This window comes from Eucyclogobius newberryi, unplaced genomic scaffold, assembly GCF_026437365.1.
Source record: "Eucyclogobius newberryi isolate DKJ021-1_F unplaced genomic scaffold, fEucNew1.0.hap1 SCAF_6, whole genome shotgun sequence".
Lineage (NCBI taxonomy): Eukaryota > Metazoa > Chordata > Actinopteri > Gobiiformes > Gobiidae > Eucyclogobius > Eucyclogobius newberryi.
Window position 1 is genome coordinate 37076650 of NW_027316278.1, and position 21597 is coordinate 37098246.

The 21597-nt window shown below is 40.3% G+C and overlaps 2 protein-coding genes across 2 annotated transcripts in view; both read left to right on the forward strand.

Annotated features, from left to right (window-relative positions):
- Positions 1 to 4: 4 nt before the first annotated feature.
- On the forward strand, positions 5 to 12382 carry tcn2 (transcobalamin II). Its single transcript, XM_072434222.1, has 10 exons — positions 5 to 23; positions 150 to 246; positions 1330 to 1516; positions 3247 to 3416; positions 7128 to 7286; positions 9416 to 9588; positions 10850 to 11024; positions 11333 to 11513; positions 11606 to 11724; positions 12113 to 12382. The coding sequence occupies exons 2-10, from the start codon at positions 189 to 191 to the stop codon at positions 12172 to 12174; spliced, it is 1284 nt and encodes a 427-aa protein (XP_072290323.1). The 5' UTR covers positions 5 to 23; positions 150 to 188; the 3' UTR covers positions 12175 to 12382.
- Positions 12383 to 13497: 1115 nt separating this feature from the next.
- The window catches only part of dguok (deoxyguanosine kinase), a 10205-nt gene continuing 2105 nt past the window's right edge, over positions 13498 to 21597 (forward strand). Inside the window, exons 1-5 of the mRNA XM_072433767.1 lie at positions 13498 to 13902; positions 18723 to 18832; positions 18997 to 19187; positions 19850 to 19997; positions 21208 to 21323. Of these exons, the coding sequence (XP_072289868.1) occupies positions 13662 to 13902; positions 18723 to 18832; positions 18997 to 19187; positions 19850 to 19997; positions 21208 to 21323 (806 nt within the window). The 5' untranslated portion in view covers positions 13498 to 13661. The remainder of the gene's footprint in view (positions 13903 to 18722; positions 18833 to 18996; positions 19188 to 19849; positions 19998 to 21207; positions 21324 to 21597) is intronic.

The window sequence follows — 21597 nt, forward strand, 5'->3', positions numbered from 1 at the left end:
CAGCTCTGCGCGCTAAGGGAGCAGGTAACATCTTTATTTCATGGGAATGTTGTTAAATTCTGCCAAATAACGAGCATTTCGCTTGTTTTGTTGGTGTTACTGCGCGTATACTTTGCCTTATCTTTTCACTAAAGTTGGTGTATATTGTTGTGTTTTGTGAACATCCCAAGGTAACGATCCCGTCCAGAATGATTCTTCTGCTCATACTCTCAGTGCTGACGGCTCTGACCAATGCAGAGCCATGCAGTAAGTACCGGGTAGCCTTTTCTTTTATTGAAAATGGAATGTTTTTAGCTTAAAGACAACATTTTTAAACCGAATACTTTCAACAGAAAATGTATCAAATCAGGTTTAATATTGTTTATTTGAATAGATGATCTGGTTGTTGGACCCAATTGCACCAAAGTATACTGTTTTAAACGTTTAAACAGATAAAATAAATCTTTTTTAAATTATATCTTGAAATTATCTCATGAGCCACAGCTCATTCCTACCCCCAGTTTGGGAAACACTGTTATAGTACCTAAATGGCATACAGTAAACTTAACAGTTTTCAGTTTTTCATGCCTCAGTGAACTGACAGGCTCGTATTGCAAATGCTGACACTGAACATGTTTGTCTTTTACTACAGGACACGCAAATGAACGGTATGGTAGTAATGGCGGTAACTCAAGGACAATGGATTATCATGTGACTGTTAGTTAGCAAATGGCAATGTTAATAGCTTTACTTGAACCCTATCTATCTCCAAGTGGACAAAAAACTATATTTAACTTCATCAAAAATGTTAAGTGTCTGTCATAATCTCCTATTTAATTAATGCAATAAAATCTAATAGTAAATGTGTTTAAAGCAGGCTCTGATAACACTCACATGTATCCTTTACTTTTACAAAACCTCTTGGATTTTTTCATATTTTGTGATATTCAAGTTTTCCATTAAAATTATGTTCCAATTCACATTTGCCTCCATTCCAGAATTTTGATTATTTTGTCACACGTTTAAAGAATTGATTGCGGAAAATATTTGGGTGGGTTCACATTTGTTCTGGTTTAGTCAGGTCCTGGGTTAGTCCAGGGTTAGCTCTGAGTTTAGTTCCAGTTTTGATGTGGAATAAAGTATGAACGCCGCCTTAAAGCCCTGTGTAAGAATGTGATTTTAACATGGCTGTAAAGATGACTCGTTTATGAGGTCATTTCTTGTGTCATGTTGGTTTCTCAACTCTCATCATCAGATTGTTCCTCTTTGACCTATGGTACTTTACTTGCAGAACATGGGATTGCAAATGCGTGAAAAAAAAAAAAAACGCTTAACTGTCTTTTTCTCTAGACACCAGATTGAACAATGAACTTCTGGTGTCGCTGAACAAGGCTCTGCTACGGTCAGTGGAGAGTCAGGAAGGACTGCCTAACCCCAGTGTGCACCTGGCCCTGCGCCTGTCTGACCAGCACAACCAGGCCCAGGAGAGCGCGCACCTGCTCCGCCTCACCAGCCTGCTGCACGGCCACATCCAAAGGTCAGAATGTGCTCTGTGGGGGTTACAGCTTCTACATTGGGAAAGTTACAGGGGGAACTATTAATGATATAGTATTTTTTTATTAAAAATATGGATAATTTAATAATTTTAACGTTGAAATAACGATAAAGGATGTGACATGGACTAATGCTTCTGTTATGGGAAAAGAATAACACTTTGTGCTGACAGACAGGAGAGACATATTAAAGGCGCAATGGACGATTTTTCGGCGATTTGAGAACGCAGGCGGAAGTGCGCATGCGCACTACCCCGTGCGGACTGATACAACACACACGTGCGTTTGTTTATTAGCGCAACGGAGCGCATCGCATCGCTCGTCTCCCGTAGATTTCTGTCCACTTCTGCGTCAGCTCGAACTGTCTTTCTCCGTCTTCATTTTGTCCCGTACACTGAGGGAACTATATTATGATAGATCCATGCGCTTAGGCACGCGGAAACGTGGGGACGAACCGCAAACGGCTGCAGGTGAGCGGTAGGTGCGTTTTATGATTGATATGTGGCAGGACAAATGATTTATCCATGCCACGAGGAAATATGATAAAAAATTTGAAAAAAATCGTCCATCCCACCTTTTAATATGGCCATAACACTAGTTTCGACTAAAAGTCCCCCAGACTTTTGAGTGCTTTGACTAATGGCTCTGGGTTCAGATGCAGCGCTTTGCCGTGTGAACAATTCTAAACTAATGTTTTCTTAATAAATAAAATTAAAATTGTACCTGTAATTATACTTTTTAATCATAAGGCTGATCTCAGTAATTCACAAAACAACGTTTAGTAATTGCAAGTTGTATGTCTGTGAGACATGACCAAAGCTAGAGTAAGCAGGAAACTACTTCCTGTTTGTCCTCAATTTCTTTTGCGTTTATGTAACTTCTCTGCAAAGCCTCTGCACCACGTTTTAACCTCTATTTATATAATACAATGGTTTGGTTGATATTGAATGCATTATGCACTGGAAATGTACTATTTTTGGTCTGCTACGCGAGTGCAGTGCCTCAACATATAAAGGTAACATCACTCAAGATCAAGTCAGGGTTGGTAACAAATTATTAGTTTCTGTTTATATCTGCTTTTGCCATGTTTTATTTATATATTTTTTTCGATTTTTGGGGAAAAAAACATAGAATACAGAACAATATAGAACATGACCAAAGAGTAAAAAGAAAATGAACACAAGTAGCAATAAGCATACATTTCTTAGGTATCCATTTATTGTGTCCATGGCAGGAATTTTGAGGCCCAAGTACAAAGCACTAACTTTTATTGTGATGTCAATGTTGCCATCATATTTTCAACTGAGTCTGTGTTCTCTCTTGCTCAAAAGGGAACCAGCCCGCTATGTAAAAACAGATGGATTATACAGACAAGTATGGTTCACTTAGGGGCGGAGACTCCAATTCACTCCAATGTGAACCTGTGGAAATGTGGCTTATGATTTCTTGACTGTACTTGGAATGGAATTACAGTCTCTGCCGGGTTTAATACGCTTTAATAGGAAATCAAAACTCAATAAATCAATACCAAACAACATTTGAAGTATTAAAATGCCAAACAATGCCAAACTCTTATCTGTACACACCAAATATTCAGGATATAATTCCCCCCTCCCATTTTATGAGCTGTGGGTTTATAGAAAGTTGTGATCTGAAACCTGACACATTGATAATATTATCCTGGCATTTGTAAGAGTGTTTGTGTCTTCCTCAGCTCTCTGTCCCAGACCCAATCCTCTCCTGGGCTGCTGGCCCTGTACGCCTTAGCGCTCAAGTCGTCCTGCTACGACCTGAGCACCATCACCTTCACAGTGAAAGGCCACACAGTCACACTGCTCAACCAGCTCAAGAACACCATGCAGAAGGAGAAGGAGGAGATCACAGGTACGCTCTTTCTCTCTTCTCCCCTCGAAGAAGTTTGGAAGTGAATAGCAGTCATTTGCAACTCACAAAGGCTACATTCATTTTATTTTTATTTTATTTTACTTTTGGCCCTATATGGCACAAACGTTGTTGCTGACAGAAGCCAGATGGATATGCTCTGAGTAGAGTTTTACTCATTATCTACCTGGGATCACTTTCACTGAAAATTATAAAAGTCAACTGCAATGATTATTTGTTTATTTGGTCAGGCCAGTGCATGTTAATAATGAACATACATGAAATACATGCGGTAAACACAGCGGATTGTAGCCATGGGTTCATTTCTATCCAGGGTTCCAGAGTGCGACCAAAAATTAGATTAGTGAGACTAAATTAAATCCTGATTTGTTCTCGTGTACACTTTTAAATCTGGCTTCAGGGCCAGTGTCAGAAGAAAGGGGGTGGATTCTCGGTGTGGGGGTGGGACCTAGTGTAGCTAGACTTCATTGCCTTATGCGAGGGCTCGAATGTCATGTTGTATGTTGCCATCTTCAACGGCGGCCTCTGACCACAATTTTGAGACAAGATGATTTAGAGGATTTATTTATACATACAGAGAGAGCTATAGATACTTATACATAAGAAATACTTATAATAACATTTATTTTATTAATGCGCATTTTCTTGTGCTTGAGCTGGCCATGTTGGCAGTACAAAAAGTATTTTCAAGCACTTTAAATGCAGATACTTATCCTACCCTGAGTAAGGGAGTAAGGGTCCTGATAATAGCCTGTTAAAACAAATACAGGGCAGGCTATTATCAGGAGGTTCTGCCCGGTGAGCAGGGCTTACTCAGAGTAGGATAAGTATCTTGAATTCTCAGATTAAATCCGCAGATTGAAAATAACTCTTGGATGAGAGTCGAGTACCTTCTGTCCTTAGAGCTTTAGAGTCGAGTATCGTCACTGTCCTTAGAGCTTTAGAATCAGGTACCTTCGATGTCCTTAGAGCTTTAGAGTCGAGTATCGTCACTGTCCTTAGAACTTTAGAATCAGGTTGTTGTTGTTGTTGTTGTTGTTGTTGTTTTATGGCGGTTGACATCCGAGTGTTGCATTACCGCCAGACTTTATTCCTTAGACTTTGTCGTAGTCCTAAAAGTTCTTCTTCCAGTGCCTTGACTTCCAGTGCTTTGTCCTCAGACTCTGTCGTAGTCCGTAAAAGTACTCCTTCCATTGCTTTGGTGTTAAAAAGTCTACGCCGTGCGTCTACGAGCTGCCACTCGTAGACGCACGGCTACCAAGCAGCTACCTTCGATGTCCTTAGAGCTTTAGAGTCGAGTATCGTCATTGTCCTTAGAGCTTTAGAATCAGGTACCTTCGAGGTCCTTAGAGCTTTAGAGTCGAGTATCGTCACTGTCCTTTGAACTTTAGAGCTGAGTACCTTCAATGTCCTTAGAGCTTTAGAATCAGGTACCTTTTGATGTCCTTAGAGCTTTAGAATCAGGTACCATCGATATCCTTAGAGCTTTAGAGTCGAGTACCATCAGTGTCCTTAGAGCTTTAGAATCAGGTACCTTCGATGTCCTTAGAGCTTTAGAATCAGGTACCGTCGATGTCCTTAGAGCTTTAGAGTCGAGTACCATCAGTGTCCTTAGAGCTTTAGAGTCGAGTACCATCAGTGTCCTTAGAGCTTTAGAATCAGGTACCTTCGATGTCCTTAGAGCTTTAGAATCAGGTACCGTCGATGTCCTTAGAGCTTTAGAGTCGAGTACCATCAGTGTCCTTAGAGCTTTAGAGTCGAGTACCATCAGTGTCCTTAGAGCTTTAGAATCAGGTACCTTCGATGTCCTTAGAGCTTTAGAATCAGGTACCGTCGATGTCCTTAGAGCTTTAGAGTCGAGATTACCGTCAGTGTCCTTAGAGCTTTAGAATCAGGTACCTTCGATGTCCTTGGAGTTTTAGAACCAAGTGCCTTCACTGTCTTTAGAGTTTTATTGCTGAGTACTTTCATTGACCTTAGAGGTTTAGAGCTGAGTACCCTCACTGTCCTTAAAGCTTTATAGTCAAGTTAATTTGCTGTCATTAGAGCATTAGAGTCAAGTACCTTCACTGTCCTTAGAGCTTGGGAGTCGGATACTTTCACTGTCCTTAGAGCTTTAGAGTAGAGATAAAGGCTCTTAATTAAGACACTTACTTTTATAAACACGTAAGTTTCCTCTGATGACATATTTACATTGTACGTGGAAGTCTTAACATGCTGCCCACGATTATCCCCTGTAACTCGCTCTCTGCGGTCAGATCTTTTTCATTTTCATTTATTTGAGCAAGACTCGTCTAATTCTATAGAGGATGAACGAAAAGGCCTCTTCATGGGTCTGAACTGAAGTGAAACACTTGTTGCTACTGCCATCTTGAGGACAAAAGCCGCACTGACACTGTGGGCTGTATCATTAAAAATGTCTTCTGAAACATCTCCTAAGACCCCGTTTGTCGCCAAAAATTTATTACTGTCGTCAGAAAGACCCAGTGGATTTACGTAAATCACTCCAGACTGAGCGGTGAGCTGTTTATTTTAGGTAGTTGGCAGCTAGGTTTTTACTACATTGTAAGAGAAAATTACATGAAAAGCTTTGATATTTTGAAGGAATCCTTTGACTTTTATAGATACTTACGATATTTACGCTATAACCAAGAAATTAAACAAAGCACCAACTATTTATTAAGGCATATAAATCAGACCTTTCAAGGGAAATCTCAATTATATAAATGCATTAGGACAGCCACTGGGAAAGAGAGGGTAATTTTGCTTTGATTCATGAAGAATGGCAGCGGAGAAAAAGGCCAGCACAAAAAAATGTATGACACAAATTGCGCCGACTGGACATTATAACTGACATACAAAAAATTAAGAAAAAAAAACAAAAAACAACAACATAAAATTATATTTGGACTTAATTTGAAAATGGACAAATTTGACTGACTTTTGACCAAATGGGAAAATAATTTTGGACTTTTAGTGCTCATTTCTTTCTTTCTTTCTTTCTTTCTTTCTTTCTTTCTTTCTGTCTTTTTAAATGTAATTAATTGTCCCTGGTCTTGTTCAGTTTTTTGTTTTTGTTGTTCAATGTTTAAAGCACCACTTCACAGTTTAAAAGTCCTATATTTTTGACTTTTTCATCTTTGAACCATGTCAAACATTTAGCTTTATTTTGTTTGTTTGTAAATGGTCACATTTATATATCGCTTTTCTACCATCAAGGTACTCAAAGCGCTCTACATCAAGGAACCAGTCACCCATTCACACACACATTCACACCCCAGATATACGCAGACACTGGGGGGCGAGTTGGGTTTAGTGTCTTGCCCAAGGACATAACGGCAGCTGCGATCGTACCGCCAACCTGTGGGCCTGTGGGTCTGGCCGCTCTGACCGAGCGGGGAGTCAAACCGCCGACCTTTGGATCAGAAGACGAGCACTCTACCACTGAGCTACTGCCGCCCCAAAATCATCCTGTGTCTCAATGGAGTCTTTATTCGGTCTAAACCCAGCTGACCTTGTAGTTTAGACCGCTACAAACATATTACATAATTCACAATTCAACTACAGGGAATTCATTTGATGAAAGAGAACATTTACTGCATGATTTAAAGCTGAAGAAGACTCATTAAGTTTTAATTTATGTCCTCTAATATTAAACCCTTTTCACTGATGTTTTCCTCCTTGTTTCCACAGTGAACCAGCACACTCGGCCGTCTACAAACTACTACCACTACTCGCTGGGCGTGCTGGGCCTGTGCGTGGGCGGGGTCAGGGTGGAACACCACGTCCTTCACCATCTCCTGAAGGCTGTGGAGCAAGAGCACCTAAATCATGGAGCAGCCGTGTGCGTCGGTGAGTGAGCGGCGGGCAGGTCTCAGTCATTCATTTGGTCATTTTAACATGAACATCTCACAATAGAGCTCGATATGGCATAGGCACAGGTAATTCCACCACTGTTACCAAGCAACCATACCAAAAGCAAGAGTAAAAATCCATTTAAATTGCACATTAGTTGATTGATGATTTGACAAACAATAATGCCATAGAACACTTTTATTTTATGGAATGAGCATTCTAAGGGTAAACCGCCTCTGCTTTTTCAATGATATGTCGACTTTTAATGACATAGACCAGGGGTGGGCAATTATTTTCCTCTTGGGGCCATATTCGAATCCAGGCAAGTAGCGGAGGCCCCGCCCGTAATCATTGGTGTAAAAAATTAAACCAAAATCAAGAAATGTATCAAATAAAATATAACTTTTCTGTAAAATATAGGCTATTGAATCTATTATTTTATTCATTTCACGTTATATTTATTAAGGATACAAGTACAAGCAGACAGGGCAAAAAAAAAGAAAATCCACTTCTCTTTCCAATCTGGAGTTTTGGAAATCCGGTAAAATGCTCTGTCTTTATCCTCCACAATAATGATCCACAATCTCTGAAATTCAGATCAATTCAGTTAATTACGTGGTTAGGCTGCAATTATTTTATTACTTGGTTTTTAAATGAAATATATTGAACAGGCAGACGAAATATAAATATAATTTCCATCTCAAAAGATTTTTTCTTCCGGGTTTACCCGAAACGCACCACGGGAGGAGGGGGGGAGACGCGGCGCGCAGGTGAGTGTAACAGTAGATTTAGCGTGTTTTGCATTGCTAGAACTGACGCTTCTAAGTGTGCACCCTTAGGCACGGCAAAACGTGCTGAAGAAAATGTGGTAAATGGATTTAAAATGTATATTTGCGATATAAAGGCGCGCAGCAGACGGGGAAAAAAAAACAGGGACAGAGCCGCTCCGTCATAGACTCTTTTTTTTGAGAAAAAATCCCTTCACAAGCTCTTATCTTTTGACTTAATACCGCTTTTTATATTCAATTTAATGCTATTTTGCGTTGTTGTATATTTATTAAAAAAAACTTTATAAAAAAAATAATAATAAATTATAATTTATTTTATTTATATTGTAGAAATCAATAATCTAAGTGCAGCGGATCCGTAAACCAAGTAATAAAATAACCGCGGCCTTAGTTTCTATGTGAATTCCCTGCCATGTCACCTGCCATGCTGGGATTGTGTGAACTGCAGGAGCTCTATAGATGTACTGTACATTAATATTACAATGGCCAAAATGAGAATATACAGTGATGACATTTGTTCCATCGTTCTTACCCTGGATGCATGTGCTCAGGATGGCATTTGATCCCAGCGCTCACCCGCGCTCACTGACTCTGTACCTGTGCAAGATATTTCAGCCTCCTTACCTCTAAGAGAGTGCTTTGAGAACCAAACACAGATGTAAAAAAAAAAAAAAGGGTAAAAGCTAGAACCGTGCATAAAAATGTTTTTGTCTCTGGTGTGTATCATTTATTTTATTCTTGATAGAAAAGACTAGTGTCACTTGTGTCAGAGACAGTTAAAAAGGTTTTTGGCACTTTTACAATTTTAAAATTACACCTTTGTTGTCAATTTAATAAAAAAACTACATATTTAATGCTGCAATCCAAAGTGGACCTGTGGTGTGACATATTTAGATACAGTTCCACAAAAACATGCTGCAGGACAAGCTCTGGACTTAAGGATAAAATATCTCATATATTACACCCAAAATGTACGCTTACTTTTTGTATAGTACAGAATAAAGGCTTTACAACTTCCAATGTCAAGTAGCCATGGATAAATAACCCTTTTGCATATTGATGCTTGAGGTGACCCAGACTTACTCTACAGCTTTTTTGCACACCCGAATAGATTAAGTTTAAAACCATTTGTGGAACAGTTCAGACAAAGCAATAAAATCTCCATGGAGAAGAGCAGACGGCGTAACACCACATACAAGGTATAACCTTTATTAATAATGCAGGAATAAAGTGCCACATTTTAGTTTCTGAACTGTCACCCGAGCTTAGAGCACCACATGAACACACTATTCAGCCTAGTACAAACAGGGCTAACAGTAGGTGCTGTGTGTCCCTCAGACTCGTACGCCATGGCGGGGATGGCCCTTCAGTGTGTCAAAGACTCCAGGGCCCACGTCCTGAATACACATGCGCTGAATACTGCCCTCACCAAGATCCAGCAGAAGCTGTTAGCAGCGCGTCGACCGGACGGCCACATCGGCAATGAGTTCAGCACCGGCCTGGCTGTCCAGGTATGGCTCTGTACTGAGGGGTTGTTTGTGCTTTTGAATGCACGTAAACTGAACCTTTTGTGTATTTTTTTAATGTCATGTCATTTATTTTTCTTTTCTATTTAATTGTTTAGCTTTTTCTTTAACCACTGCAGCACCTGTGAGCACTAGATGTCATTTTAGATTTTTTTTTAGGATGTTTGTCAAATCCATGCAATTCTTTTTATTTATTTATATAGAAAAAACCCAATGATAAAAGTCCTCTTTTTCATGGTCCCTGACAACACAGGACACTAAAACACAAATAATACATTTACATACTTTTACACATACTAAATTAGATAAAATTGTATAAAACAAGTGCATCGGCACAATGGGTAGTTCTTGATCAGTGCTTTAAAATCATTAAAAGACATAAAATGATTTAATTTAAAAAAGATCTATATATATATATATATATATATATATATATATATATATATATATATATATATATATATATATATATATATATATATATATATATATATATATATATATATATATATATATATATATATATATATATATATATATATATATATATATATATATATATATATATATATATATATATATATATATATATATATATATATATATATATATATATATATATATATATATTTTGAAAGAAATGTGCTCTGGATAATCTGTTTTTCTACAATTAAGAGGAAAACACGTTTTATTTCTAAAGAAGAATGACTCTCTGGCTTTAAGATTATTTGTCAGCTCTTGTTTGTTTGTTGAAGGGGATCAATCCAGATGCCCAAGTATTTGTAATAGAGTACTTGTTCAATCATATTGCCATCAAGCGTAAGAATAGATATATTTTTGGGGTCTTTTGAAGACACCATACATTTTGTTTTATTTGAATTCATTAATAATTTTAAATTAAGAGTAAAAATCCCTTTGAATATTTTGAATCAATTGAGCACGAGAAGGTGCCTTAGCAAACAGAATTGCATCATCGACATACAAGTGGATGTGTTTTAGATGATGCCCAATTGAGTGGCATGTGGGTGTATTTTATATTCCCACAGTGATAATCAGAAGATATTTTTGGTCATCCAACAAAAATGTGCTTATATGTGTCTTTAAATGTTGTACGTAGTTGAGGTCAGACAAAATAAAACTGCATATCAGAGTTTAAAAGATTACAAAATAACTTTCATTAATTTTAATCTTTTTTGTTTTTGTGTAGCATTTGGTTTGACATTAGTGGCTCGGCCTGTGTTTTCAGGCCTTACTGGCGATGGGTCAGCAGCTGTCTGAGTGCTCCGTGTCCCTGGAGGCCATGAGGACAGACGCCCGGAACAGTCTGTACCACAACCCCATGGCCCTGTCCCAGATCCTGCCCGCGCTCCAGCTCCGTTCTTATGTCTCCACCAGGACCAAGCAGTGCCTGTCAGAGGACGGTAAACTCCACTCACACCTTTAGTGTGTGTGTGTGTGTGTGTGTGTGTGTGTGTGTGTGTGTGAAAACATAACAGACAAAAGATTAAAGATCTGCTAAGAGATTAAATCATTGCCAAGACTTCAGTTTAGGAAATAATGTACACTATACAGTCTTTTTCATTTAAAAACACACAAAACAGTGCTGCCCGGTGGTCGCGTGGTGCCACGTGCAGTCGGTCGCAGTGTCGTGAGTTTGAATCCCGGCTCTGACAATTTATTGCATGTCCTCCCTTCTCTCTCTTGTATGTGTGTGTTTTTGTCTGAGCAGACAGCCTGGCCCTGGAGCCCCCCCAGCCTGTGATAGAGGCCCCGGTCCGGCCGAAAGTCTCTGTGTCTGTGGCAGTGCAGAGCTCGGAGGGGGCAGAGAACACCTACAGTGTGGACGTGCCTCAGGGGAGCTCTCTTCTGCAGACCCTGGAGCTGCTGGCCACAAGGGGCGCTGCATTCACGTGAGTTCAGCAATAAAAGGCCTGGGAATCTAAAGAATCCAGCTCATATCAGTTTTTTTTTTGCTAACTTGTGTGTAATGTTCATGCTGTAGGTTTGAGAAAGAGTCCAGTCTGTGGGGGCCCTTCCTCAGTGTGGTAAATGGAGAACAGGCAAGGCAGAGCGACCGCAGGTACTGGCAGCTGTCAGCAGAGGGCACCGCGCTAACACAGGGTCAGTATCACTTCCTTCTACATACGATATACATACAGTAGAGAACAGTAGCCAACTGGCCTAATGCTGCTAGTACAGATGATGGCAACTCCCCAAATCACTGGTGTGCATAATCCATCCATAAACTCTAATGTCAAGCCCAAGATTGTAGTGCACAAGTAGCACTAAATATAAAATCACATCTGCTTATGTCAATACATAACAATTCCACAATTCTGAACGAGAAGTCAGTGGACTTCTTAAAATGTTTTCGACCAATATTGTATTTTGTAGTAAACAAAATGTTATAATCAATGTGTGATTTTTTTTTTTACCAGAGAAAAGCGTAATAATATGTGTTCTTTAAAGTTGAAGTCATGGCTGTAAACAATCCCTTTTGCCTCTTTAGGAATCAGGGATTACAAGATTGAGACGCCGCAGAAGATTGTCATCAAGAACATGAGCTACTAAACACAGCTCTGCACTGGACCAAAGACTGCACTGCAACGTCAGCTATCATTTTCTCTTTCATGCCCCAGATGAAGACAAGTATTGTGATTTAGGCTGTGTGAATTAAAAAAAAATGTTTACACTTAATTGAATGGTCAAAAGGGCAATGCTTTTTAATGAGAACGCAACTTTTATTTTTAAGTAATTGTATTTTAATAAAAAATATATTGTTATTGGTTTGCTTTTTATCATTGTTGATGATCCAACATTTTATTATTTTGAGGAAGGAAATTGAATGACTGGAGAGATAAAAGTGAAATCAATAGCTTTTAATCTCGAAACCTAATTTACTACTTTTATCACATGCAAATTTACATTACACATTTTTTTCTATGTACATCCAGAAAAAGTAATAACTACCACAAAAAATCAATTTAGGATAAAAATGTAGGCCCAAGTTTGGTAAATTAAAAATGTGATAATTAGGGACAAAATTAAGGTGCACTACGTACATTTTCTGGTGAAGGGCGCGTCATCTGCTTGTTGCCATGGAGATGTTATGGCAACGTTATATATTATGTTATGTATGTGTTATTTTTAACAACAAATATACCTGTATTTAATAATAATAATAGACTATTCCTGGCAACCAATAAAAACTCAATGGAAACAAGAATTGCTAGATCCCCTATAATAGGTTGTTTTCATGTTCTAGAATTTTGTTTCATAATCTATGAGAGATTTACTGTTTTTGAAAGAAATCTCCAAAATGTATATCCTCAAATATTTCTGCTTTTCATTATTAGTTTGGGATTGGCTCCACAAACTTGTCATATTAATCTTACGGCCTTTCAGCAGACAATAATAAAATCTTTGTTCAGATTGATGTTCTGAGTTCAATAATGGGTCCCCTTTCTGAGGCTATAGTGAAAAAAATAATTTACTTGCTATTATTTATGCCAGAAGATACTGAACCTTAAGCCAGTTTTTGTTTCATGTGGATAGGTGCAGTCGTTAGAGACATATGACCAATAAACCAGGTCAACAAAGCAGCAATCTGACAGTTAAACAATGTTATAATAGGGAATTCTGGCTCTGGCCTCCCATGTGAGGATATGACATCATCACATGAAAAAAAACAATAACAGTTATAGCATGTTGTGATTTCACGTTAAATAAACTACTACTACTCTAACTAAAAATAATACAGTGATACAAATGTTATAGTCCTATTGAATACACAAACAAAAGTATATTAAATAAACATACATTTTGATCACATCAAAATAAAGTAAATTCTCGCGTGGCACCGGAAGTATTCACCATCGCGCTTCCGTTGTTTCGTTCTATGGCCAGTGTTTACAAGTTTCTGGCTTCTGAGCGTCATTTAGCATAAAATTAAACACGTTTCCCACTTTTCTCATTAGTGTGATGATATTTACGCCTATAACATGCTCATAACACCGGTTTGAGCCTCGTTCGCTTCGGTCGCTTGTCAAACTCGGGGCATGTGGACAAACTGTGCTTTAAAACTGAACATTCGCTCGTGCCTGGAGCCGTTTGTTCGCCGGCGGGTTGGGGAAGGGAACACGGCTCCGATACAGCGACACAAAAGCTCCCGAAACATCCCGAAAGCCGAGCCTCACAGCCCGGCCATGGCTCAGAGGAAAGACCGGTGTGCGAGTGGCACATCCGCCTGTGCGGAGGGAACAGCTCGCGTCAGGAGAGTGTCCATAGAGGGCAACATAGGTAAGAATGAACTCTTTCAAGTGCATATGTTGTTGTTGTTGTTGTTGTTTTTGTTGTTGTTTTATGGCGGTTGGCATCCAATTGTTGCATTACCGCCAGACTTTATTCCTCAGACTTTTCGTAGTCCTCAGACTGTCGTAGTCCGTAAAAGTACTCCTTCCATTGCTTTGGTGTTACAAAGCCCATGAGGTCATGATATGTCTTTGTGACTAGAATAGTTGTTGTTGTTGTTGTTGTTGTTGTTGTTGTTGTTGTTTTATGGCGGTTGACATCCGAGTGTTGCATTACCGCCAGACTTTATTCCTTAGACTTTGTCGTAGTCCTAAAAGTTGTTGTTGTTGTTGTTGTCGTTTTATGGCGGTTGGCATCCGAGTGTTGCATTACCGCCAGACTTTATTCCTCAGACGTTTCGTAGTCCTCAGACTCTGTCGTAGTCCGTTGTTGTCAGAGACCAAGTTGTTGTTGTTGTTGTTGTTGTTTTATGGCGGTTGACATCCGAGTGTTGCATTACCGCCAGACTTTATTCCTTAGACTTTGTCGTAGTCCTAAAAGTTCTTCTTCCAGTGCCTTGACTTCTCCTCAGACGTTTCGTAGTCCCCAGACTCTGTCGTAGTCCGTAAAAGTACTCCTCCCAAGTTGTTGTTGTTGTTGTTGTTTTATGGCGGTTGGCATCCGAGTGTTGCATTACCGCCAGACTTTATTCCTCAGACGTTTCGTAGTCCTCAGACTCTGTCGTAGTCCGTAAAAGTACTCCTCCCATTGCTTTGGCGTTACAAAGCCCATGAGGTCATGATGTGTTTTTGTGACTAGAATAGTAGTTGTTGTTGTTGTTGTTGTTGTTTTATGGCGGTTGGCGTCCAAGTGTTGCATTACCGCCAGACTTTATTCCTCAGACTTTGTCGTAGTTGTTGTTGTTGTTGTTTTATGGCGGTTGGCATCCAAGTGTTGCATTACCGCCAGACTGTATTCCTTTGTCGTAGTCCTCAGACTCTGTCGTAGTCCGTAAAAGTACTCCTTCCATTGCTTTGGTGTTACAAAGCCCATGAGGTCATGATATGTCTTTGTGACCGGCTTTATTCCAGGGAGACTCTTCTTCATCTTCCTCTCCTTCTTTGACGTTCGGTGCTTCCACCGTACAGCTTTATTCTTCAGGCTTCATTCTATAGGCTTTAATATGTCCACTGATGTCGCCGCTTGGTAGCCGTGCGTCTACGAGACTGGGCGAGGACAGGAGACCACCCCCACCCCCATCTCGTCACTCTGATCACTCTGACTCCCCAAAAGCAGACCCCCATCACTCCGATTCCCATTTAGCGCCTTTAGCCTGTTTTCTATATCTGCCCAATCAAGCTCCTTTGTTCCAAGGAATCTCCCTGCAGCTTTAGCAATGATCCTGATCCTTTCAGTTCTGCTTTGAGTCTGAGCAGCACAGTTTACAACATCCACCATAAAGAGTACAAAATCCTCTCTATCCACAACCAGGGTATTCTCATTAATTCTGGAACCTGCACACTTGGGACCTCCACTCTTGAAACCTTCACACTTCTTGGGAGCCACGCTGGCCTCTCTCATTTCGCCCTGGCTGGGAGCAGCGCTGGCTCCTCTCTCTGTATTTACTCTAAACTCGTTACTTGAAACTTTCTTGACTGCATCTGCATAGGATATACCTTGAGAGACCTTTATTTTCTGCACCTCAGCAGCTCTTTTGCTAAACCTGCATCCCCCGTAGGCAGAGCTATGTTCTTCCCCACAGTTACAGCACTTCAGTTTTGCACCCACGTCACACTTCCCATACTCATGGTCTCCTGCACATTTACCACACCTTTGCCTCCCTCTACAGACCGCTGCAATATGCCCAAAGCGCTGGCACTTAAAGCAACGCAGGGGCGGCGGAACATATGGCCTTACTAGGCAGGCACCTCCCTTCAAGTGTTACCATTACCGACAAGCTGTCACATCTTACCCCATACCGGGTCACCTTCAACCGCCTAGCGTCCACCACCGTAGCTCCAGTCAAATTCTCCTTAACTTCATCCACAGACGTCGCCGTAGGGACGCCTACAATAACTCCTCTGACCGTGTTTCTTTCAGCATCAGACACAAGAATGTCCTTTCCACCCAGACGTTTAGTTCCAATCGCCTTCCGTTGCTGAGCCGCGTCCTTGCACACGACCAGCAGCGAGCCATCTCTAAGGACACTCGCACTCTTGATCACTCCCACAGCTACAGTTAAGCTCTTTGACAATGCCACTGAATTCCACTCCTTAAAGGATGCACTATCCTGTGCAAGCTTTATGATCACCTTACAGTCTCTGCTCTCACTCCGGATATCAATAGCTTCAGCCTCATCCTGCTGCTCATTCCCAGAACCCTCGGACGAGCTAAGGGACTTTTTACGTTTCCGGGCACGTGCAGCCAGAAAAGGCTGCTCCTCCACGCCGTCCAGAACGTCTTCGACCACCGATCCACTCTCCTCCGCCATCTCCCGTCTCTCCAGACCGGAGACTAGCTCTTCTTCTTCGTGTAAGGGTTGGCACTAGGTCATATAGGGAATTGGAAAGGAGGAAGTGACGACAATGCCCGTGACGACATGGCGAGGACATGGCGGGAGCCGGGCGGAAGTAAACAGGTGGTCGACCGTAGTAAACATGGCGAACGGTCCCGCTAATTCTGCTGATCCATCAATAATTTTCACTCTTGGGTCCAAACCTGAAGTTTACGATGCATTTGATATGAACAAGGACCAAACAATGAGTTCCTGGTGGTGTTGTCTTGCTGAGAAACAATTTAAATGGGCGTGCATTGAATGTAAAACAAAGAATTGTGAAAATGTAAATCACATGGGTCTGGGTTTAACCCTAAACCCTAACCCTTAACCCTAACCTTAACCCCTAAACCTAACCCTAAGTTTTAGGTTGACTTCGTTTGGTTAAAACTAGTTTATACCATGACTTTGTATTAGCAAAAGTGTAGCTAACTCATCCCAAAACAAACTAGACTGCAAAAGTTTTTTTAAACTTGAGATAATAAAGCTCCGTAAAGGAATCGAACCCTCGAACGCTTTGTGCAAAGCCGTGTCTCTAATCATTGGGCCCGCAAATCTGCTTAATCGGAATCGCGAGACAGTAAATTTATTTCTTTCACCACCAGGTGTACCAAAACCGTGTAGCAAAATGGTGAACCGTAAGTGATTTGGGCCGCGAGAGCGCCGCCATCTTGGATTTCGTCACTTCCTTTCCAATTCCCTATATGACCTAGTTCCAACCCACATATCAGGTCCTAATGTTTTGACTTAGTGTAGTGCGATAAAAGCTGTGGAAAGTTGCCGTTTGTGATGAAAATTTGCAAATTAGGAAAGGAAGTAGTGCCGCAGGATCTCTTGACATCAATATTTACATGCCATTAAAAATGCGGAGACAATTGACACGCAACTGAACTTTTTTTTGTTTACAATATGGTTGCTAGGTAACAGTTTTGGAATTGCCTGCCCATGTTCAGCCAGAAAGTACCATTATTCCGAAGGTGTATTAGGGCCACGTACAGAAGAATTAGTAGTATAGAAGTAGAAGAAGAAGAAAGATAAGATAAGATATTCCTTTATTGTCCCACATGGGGAAATTTCATTGGTGCAACGCAGGTAGATACAGAGATAGATACAGAAGAACAGATCACTTATAGGAAGTCTGAAAAACACTTTCAGTAGAAGATCTCCTATAAATAAATAAAAACTCCCATGGACAAATAAATACATAAATACCATTGCATGTGATCACGACAGTAATTGCACATGAATATGTGTCACGGCAGCACATAGATTGCACATGTATTTCACATGAATTGCACATGAATTCCAACAGCAATTGCACATATGACAGAATTGCACATAGTAATTCTGCGTGTTTTAAAACATGCAAATGTGCGCTTGCCTTGGATATAATTTACGACTCTCGCAGATTTGCATGTATAAACTAAAAAAATTGCTATCCTATTTATTTCCCCCTTTTATAAGTGGCCCTAATACGCCTTCGTAAATTATAAACCAAAACTGTTAGATGGCCTGTCTGACAATTTTGAAATCATTAAAATCTAAAAGGGAAGTTGAACATAATTGGAGAAATTATACGTTATTGATTTTGACAGGGGCATTTTTTAATTGTTTTAATAAAGAGTTCAATTTATCAGCTTCCAACACATTGGAAAAGCCCTCGTTTATTTATTCATAGCAGACATTAAAAAAACAAAATAACTTTTAATATGTATATTTGAAAAAGGATATAACTATTAGAGCGCCTTATATCTCTGTTAATATTTGAAAATGTGTTATGGTCGACTTCACTTTTGCCTTCATTCTGAAATTTTAAACAATCTGATGACATGGCATTTTAAAAGGTGATAGAAGGTGAAAAGAATGTATGTAGTTGATTAATTTGACAAAAGTCTCGTTGTACCCCTTGAATATTATTATAATTTCAAGTTAATGGTTTATTCTTCTAAAAAATGCACATGTTATGGTTTGTGTCTGGTTACATCACATCAGTTTGAAACATAAAACATGCGCGTAGTGAATTATTTTCACCTCGCTTGTGTTCTTTTTTTTTATATTTTGAGTTATATTTGAGTGCCCTTACTTGAGTAAAGGCTAAGACTTCTCTACAAAGGGTATTATGCTGTCTACCTTTCTCTATGTTAATGCTTCAATCTCAAACAATCAAGTTATGCCACATCCCCCCCCCTGATACTATCACGTACCTCTGCAGTAACAAAAGTATATACCGGTAGGTTAGAAGTAACGCATTAATCTTCTCTTTGTGAACATGCAGCTGTGGGAAAGTCCACGTTTGCCCGCCTGTTGCAGTCTGCCTGTCCAGACTGGGAGGTGGTGGCGGAGCCGGTCAGTAAATGGCAAAACATCCAGAGTGGAGCTTCTGAAGTGAGTATTGGGCCTTTTGTCACTCTTCTCATCTCAACTATCAACTATCTAGTATCTAGTCAACTTTCTGGTTCCTTCTCTGGCTAGTATTTGAAATTGTATGAATGATGTACTAAAAATATTCTGACCAAATGTCATGTCTCATTTGTATGTCCTGTGTGCAGGGGGGCTCGGAGTGCACCGTGAGTAACCTTCTGCAGATGATGTACGCAGACCCTCAGCGCTGGTCCTACACCTTCCAGACCAACTCGTGCATGAGTCGCTTGAGGACACAGCTCCATGCCCCGGCACCCCGCCTGCTGCAGGCACAGGGGGGCGCTGTGCAGGTGTACGAGAGGTCCATCTACAGTGACAGGTACCAGAGTATGAGGTCAAACCGGTGGTGGAGTGGTTAAAGCACAGCACACGTATGCTAGGCTCCAAGCGCAGCTGGCCGCAGTGTTGTGAGTCCAATTCCCGACTCTCATCCCCCATTTCACACTGTAGTTTCCTGTCAATAAAGACTACGGGCCACAAAATCTTAAAAAACATATACAATACAAATATGAGGCCGAGCACAGATGAAGATGAGCACAGATGAAACAAGGCCGAGCACAGATGAACACGAGCACAGATTAACACGAGGAAGATGAGGCCGAGCAGAGATGAAGATGAGGCCGAGCAGAGATGAAGATGAGGCCGAGCAGAGATGAAGATGAGGCCGAGCACAGATGAAGATGAGGCCGAGCAGAGATGAAGATGAGGCCGAGCAGAGATGAAGATGAGGCCGAGCAGAGATGAAGATGAGGCTGAGCACAGATGAACACGAGGCCGAGCACAGATGAACATGAGGCCGAGCACAGATGAACATGAGGCCGAGCACTGATGAACATGAGGCCGAGCACTGATGAACATGAGGCCGAGCACTGATGAACATGAGGCCGAGCACAGATGAACACGAGGCCGAGCACAGATGAAGATGACACTGAGCACTGGATTACAGATTGTAAAATATAATGAAATTCCCATGTGTTGCAGGTACATCTTTGCCCTGAACTCCTTTGAGCTGGGCTGCATCAACGCCACTGAATGGGCCATCTACCAGGACTGGCATTCGCTGCTGGTGCAGGAGTTTGGACAGAGGGTAGCGCTAGAGGGCATCATCTACCTGCGAGCCCCTCCACAGGTTTGGACCACAGACAATGCAGTATTACATTGATAGGTATGAGCAGAGTCTATGTGTGGACCAACAATAAGCTGTAAGTTAAAAGAGTGGCAATTACTTACATTCAGAGGTGGGAAGTTAACACTTATTAGAATATGATCTAATGACCTACAATTTCCAGCATTGATATTATTTTCTTTATATTTTTGCAGAGCATTATAGATAGCCCTTTACAGTAATTTCAAACCATATATTTTGGAGATTATCGACTTCTCTGGATTCTAATATATCAGTATCGGCCATAAAAATAAAGTGCCTCTGAGAAGTACAGTTTTATGAACATTGCTAACCCTAAAATCATGCATAAATAATTTGCCATTTGAGAAAGTACTCCAAATTATTGCTCAACTAATTTTAAAAGTATAATTTATTCCAGAAGATCCTTGATTATGCTGTAGTTTTTGGTTCATTTCATGACAAGGACATTTAAGGTTTAGGTTAAAAGGCGCATGACAGGGTTTTACAATTTTCTAAGTTTTTTATTTGGTACCTACCTACCTATACCTGTTGTACATATAAATTATAGTTTAACACCAATTGAGTATTTATGGAGAAATGTTGAAAAATGTGTAGAAAATGACAGGAAATTACATCACACAAGGGATTCTCATTCCAGTCAAAGTTTATGCAGAATTTATTTTACAAGAAACTATTTTTTTGATTCACTAAACAGTAATTCAACAAAATAAAGTAGCTCTCATATTTTTTTTATTTGTCAAATAAAAAACATTTACATCAAATGAGTTTTTGCCTATTATTAATTACTTAGATGTCATCAATTTCAAAAAGGAAGTGAAATTAGAAACCTAAAAATGGTGTGATAGGTGATATATATATATAATATATATATATTTATAATAATTTTTAGCAAAATTCAAAATATATTTGTCTTAACTGTATTTTTAGTTCAATGAGTCGTCCAACCTGTCAAAGGCACTTTAAGGTATACTTTATTAATCCTTCCTTCTCTGCTTTTGACCCATCCTTCAGTGCCGCTGAGGCGCCCTGTGCTTGGTCAGGACTACCGTAGCTGGAGGGTTTGACCTACTGTGCATGTTTTGGGTTAGCTAGCACTAGTTATTGTACTTAAGCATCTTTAAAACCACAAGACGTAGATTTAAAACAAAGGACATGTTTGTGCTGGATTCTGAGGGTTTGCTGTGTGTGTCAGACGTGTATGCAGCGGCTGAAGATCCGGGCCAGGCCAGAGGAGCAGGCCGTGCAGCAGGACTATCTGGACGGACTAGACGCTCAGCACGAGAGGTGGCTGGTGGACAAGAGCACGACGTAAGTGTCCTGTGCTGGAGCGCGTGTGAAGTCAGTTCAGCAGTGATGAAGAGAGGGGGGCAAAGAGCGGAGGTGAAGGGTCAGTATCTCCATGGGCTCCCTTTATGTAGTAAATCTGCTAACCCGGTGTTTCCATGGAATCTTAGACGGTGATAGGCGGTTCACTTAATGTTTCAAATGTTAAAACTCCCAGGTATGTTTAAATTAATTTAAGTTTTCATTCCATTTCTGCTTCTCTCTCCCCATCATTTATTATGCAAAATTGACTTTTTTG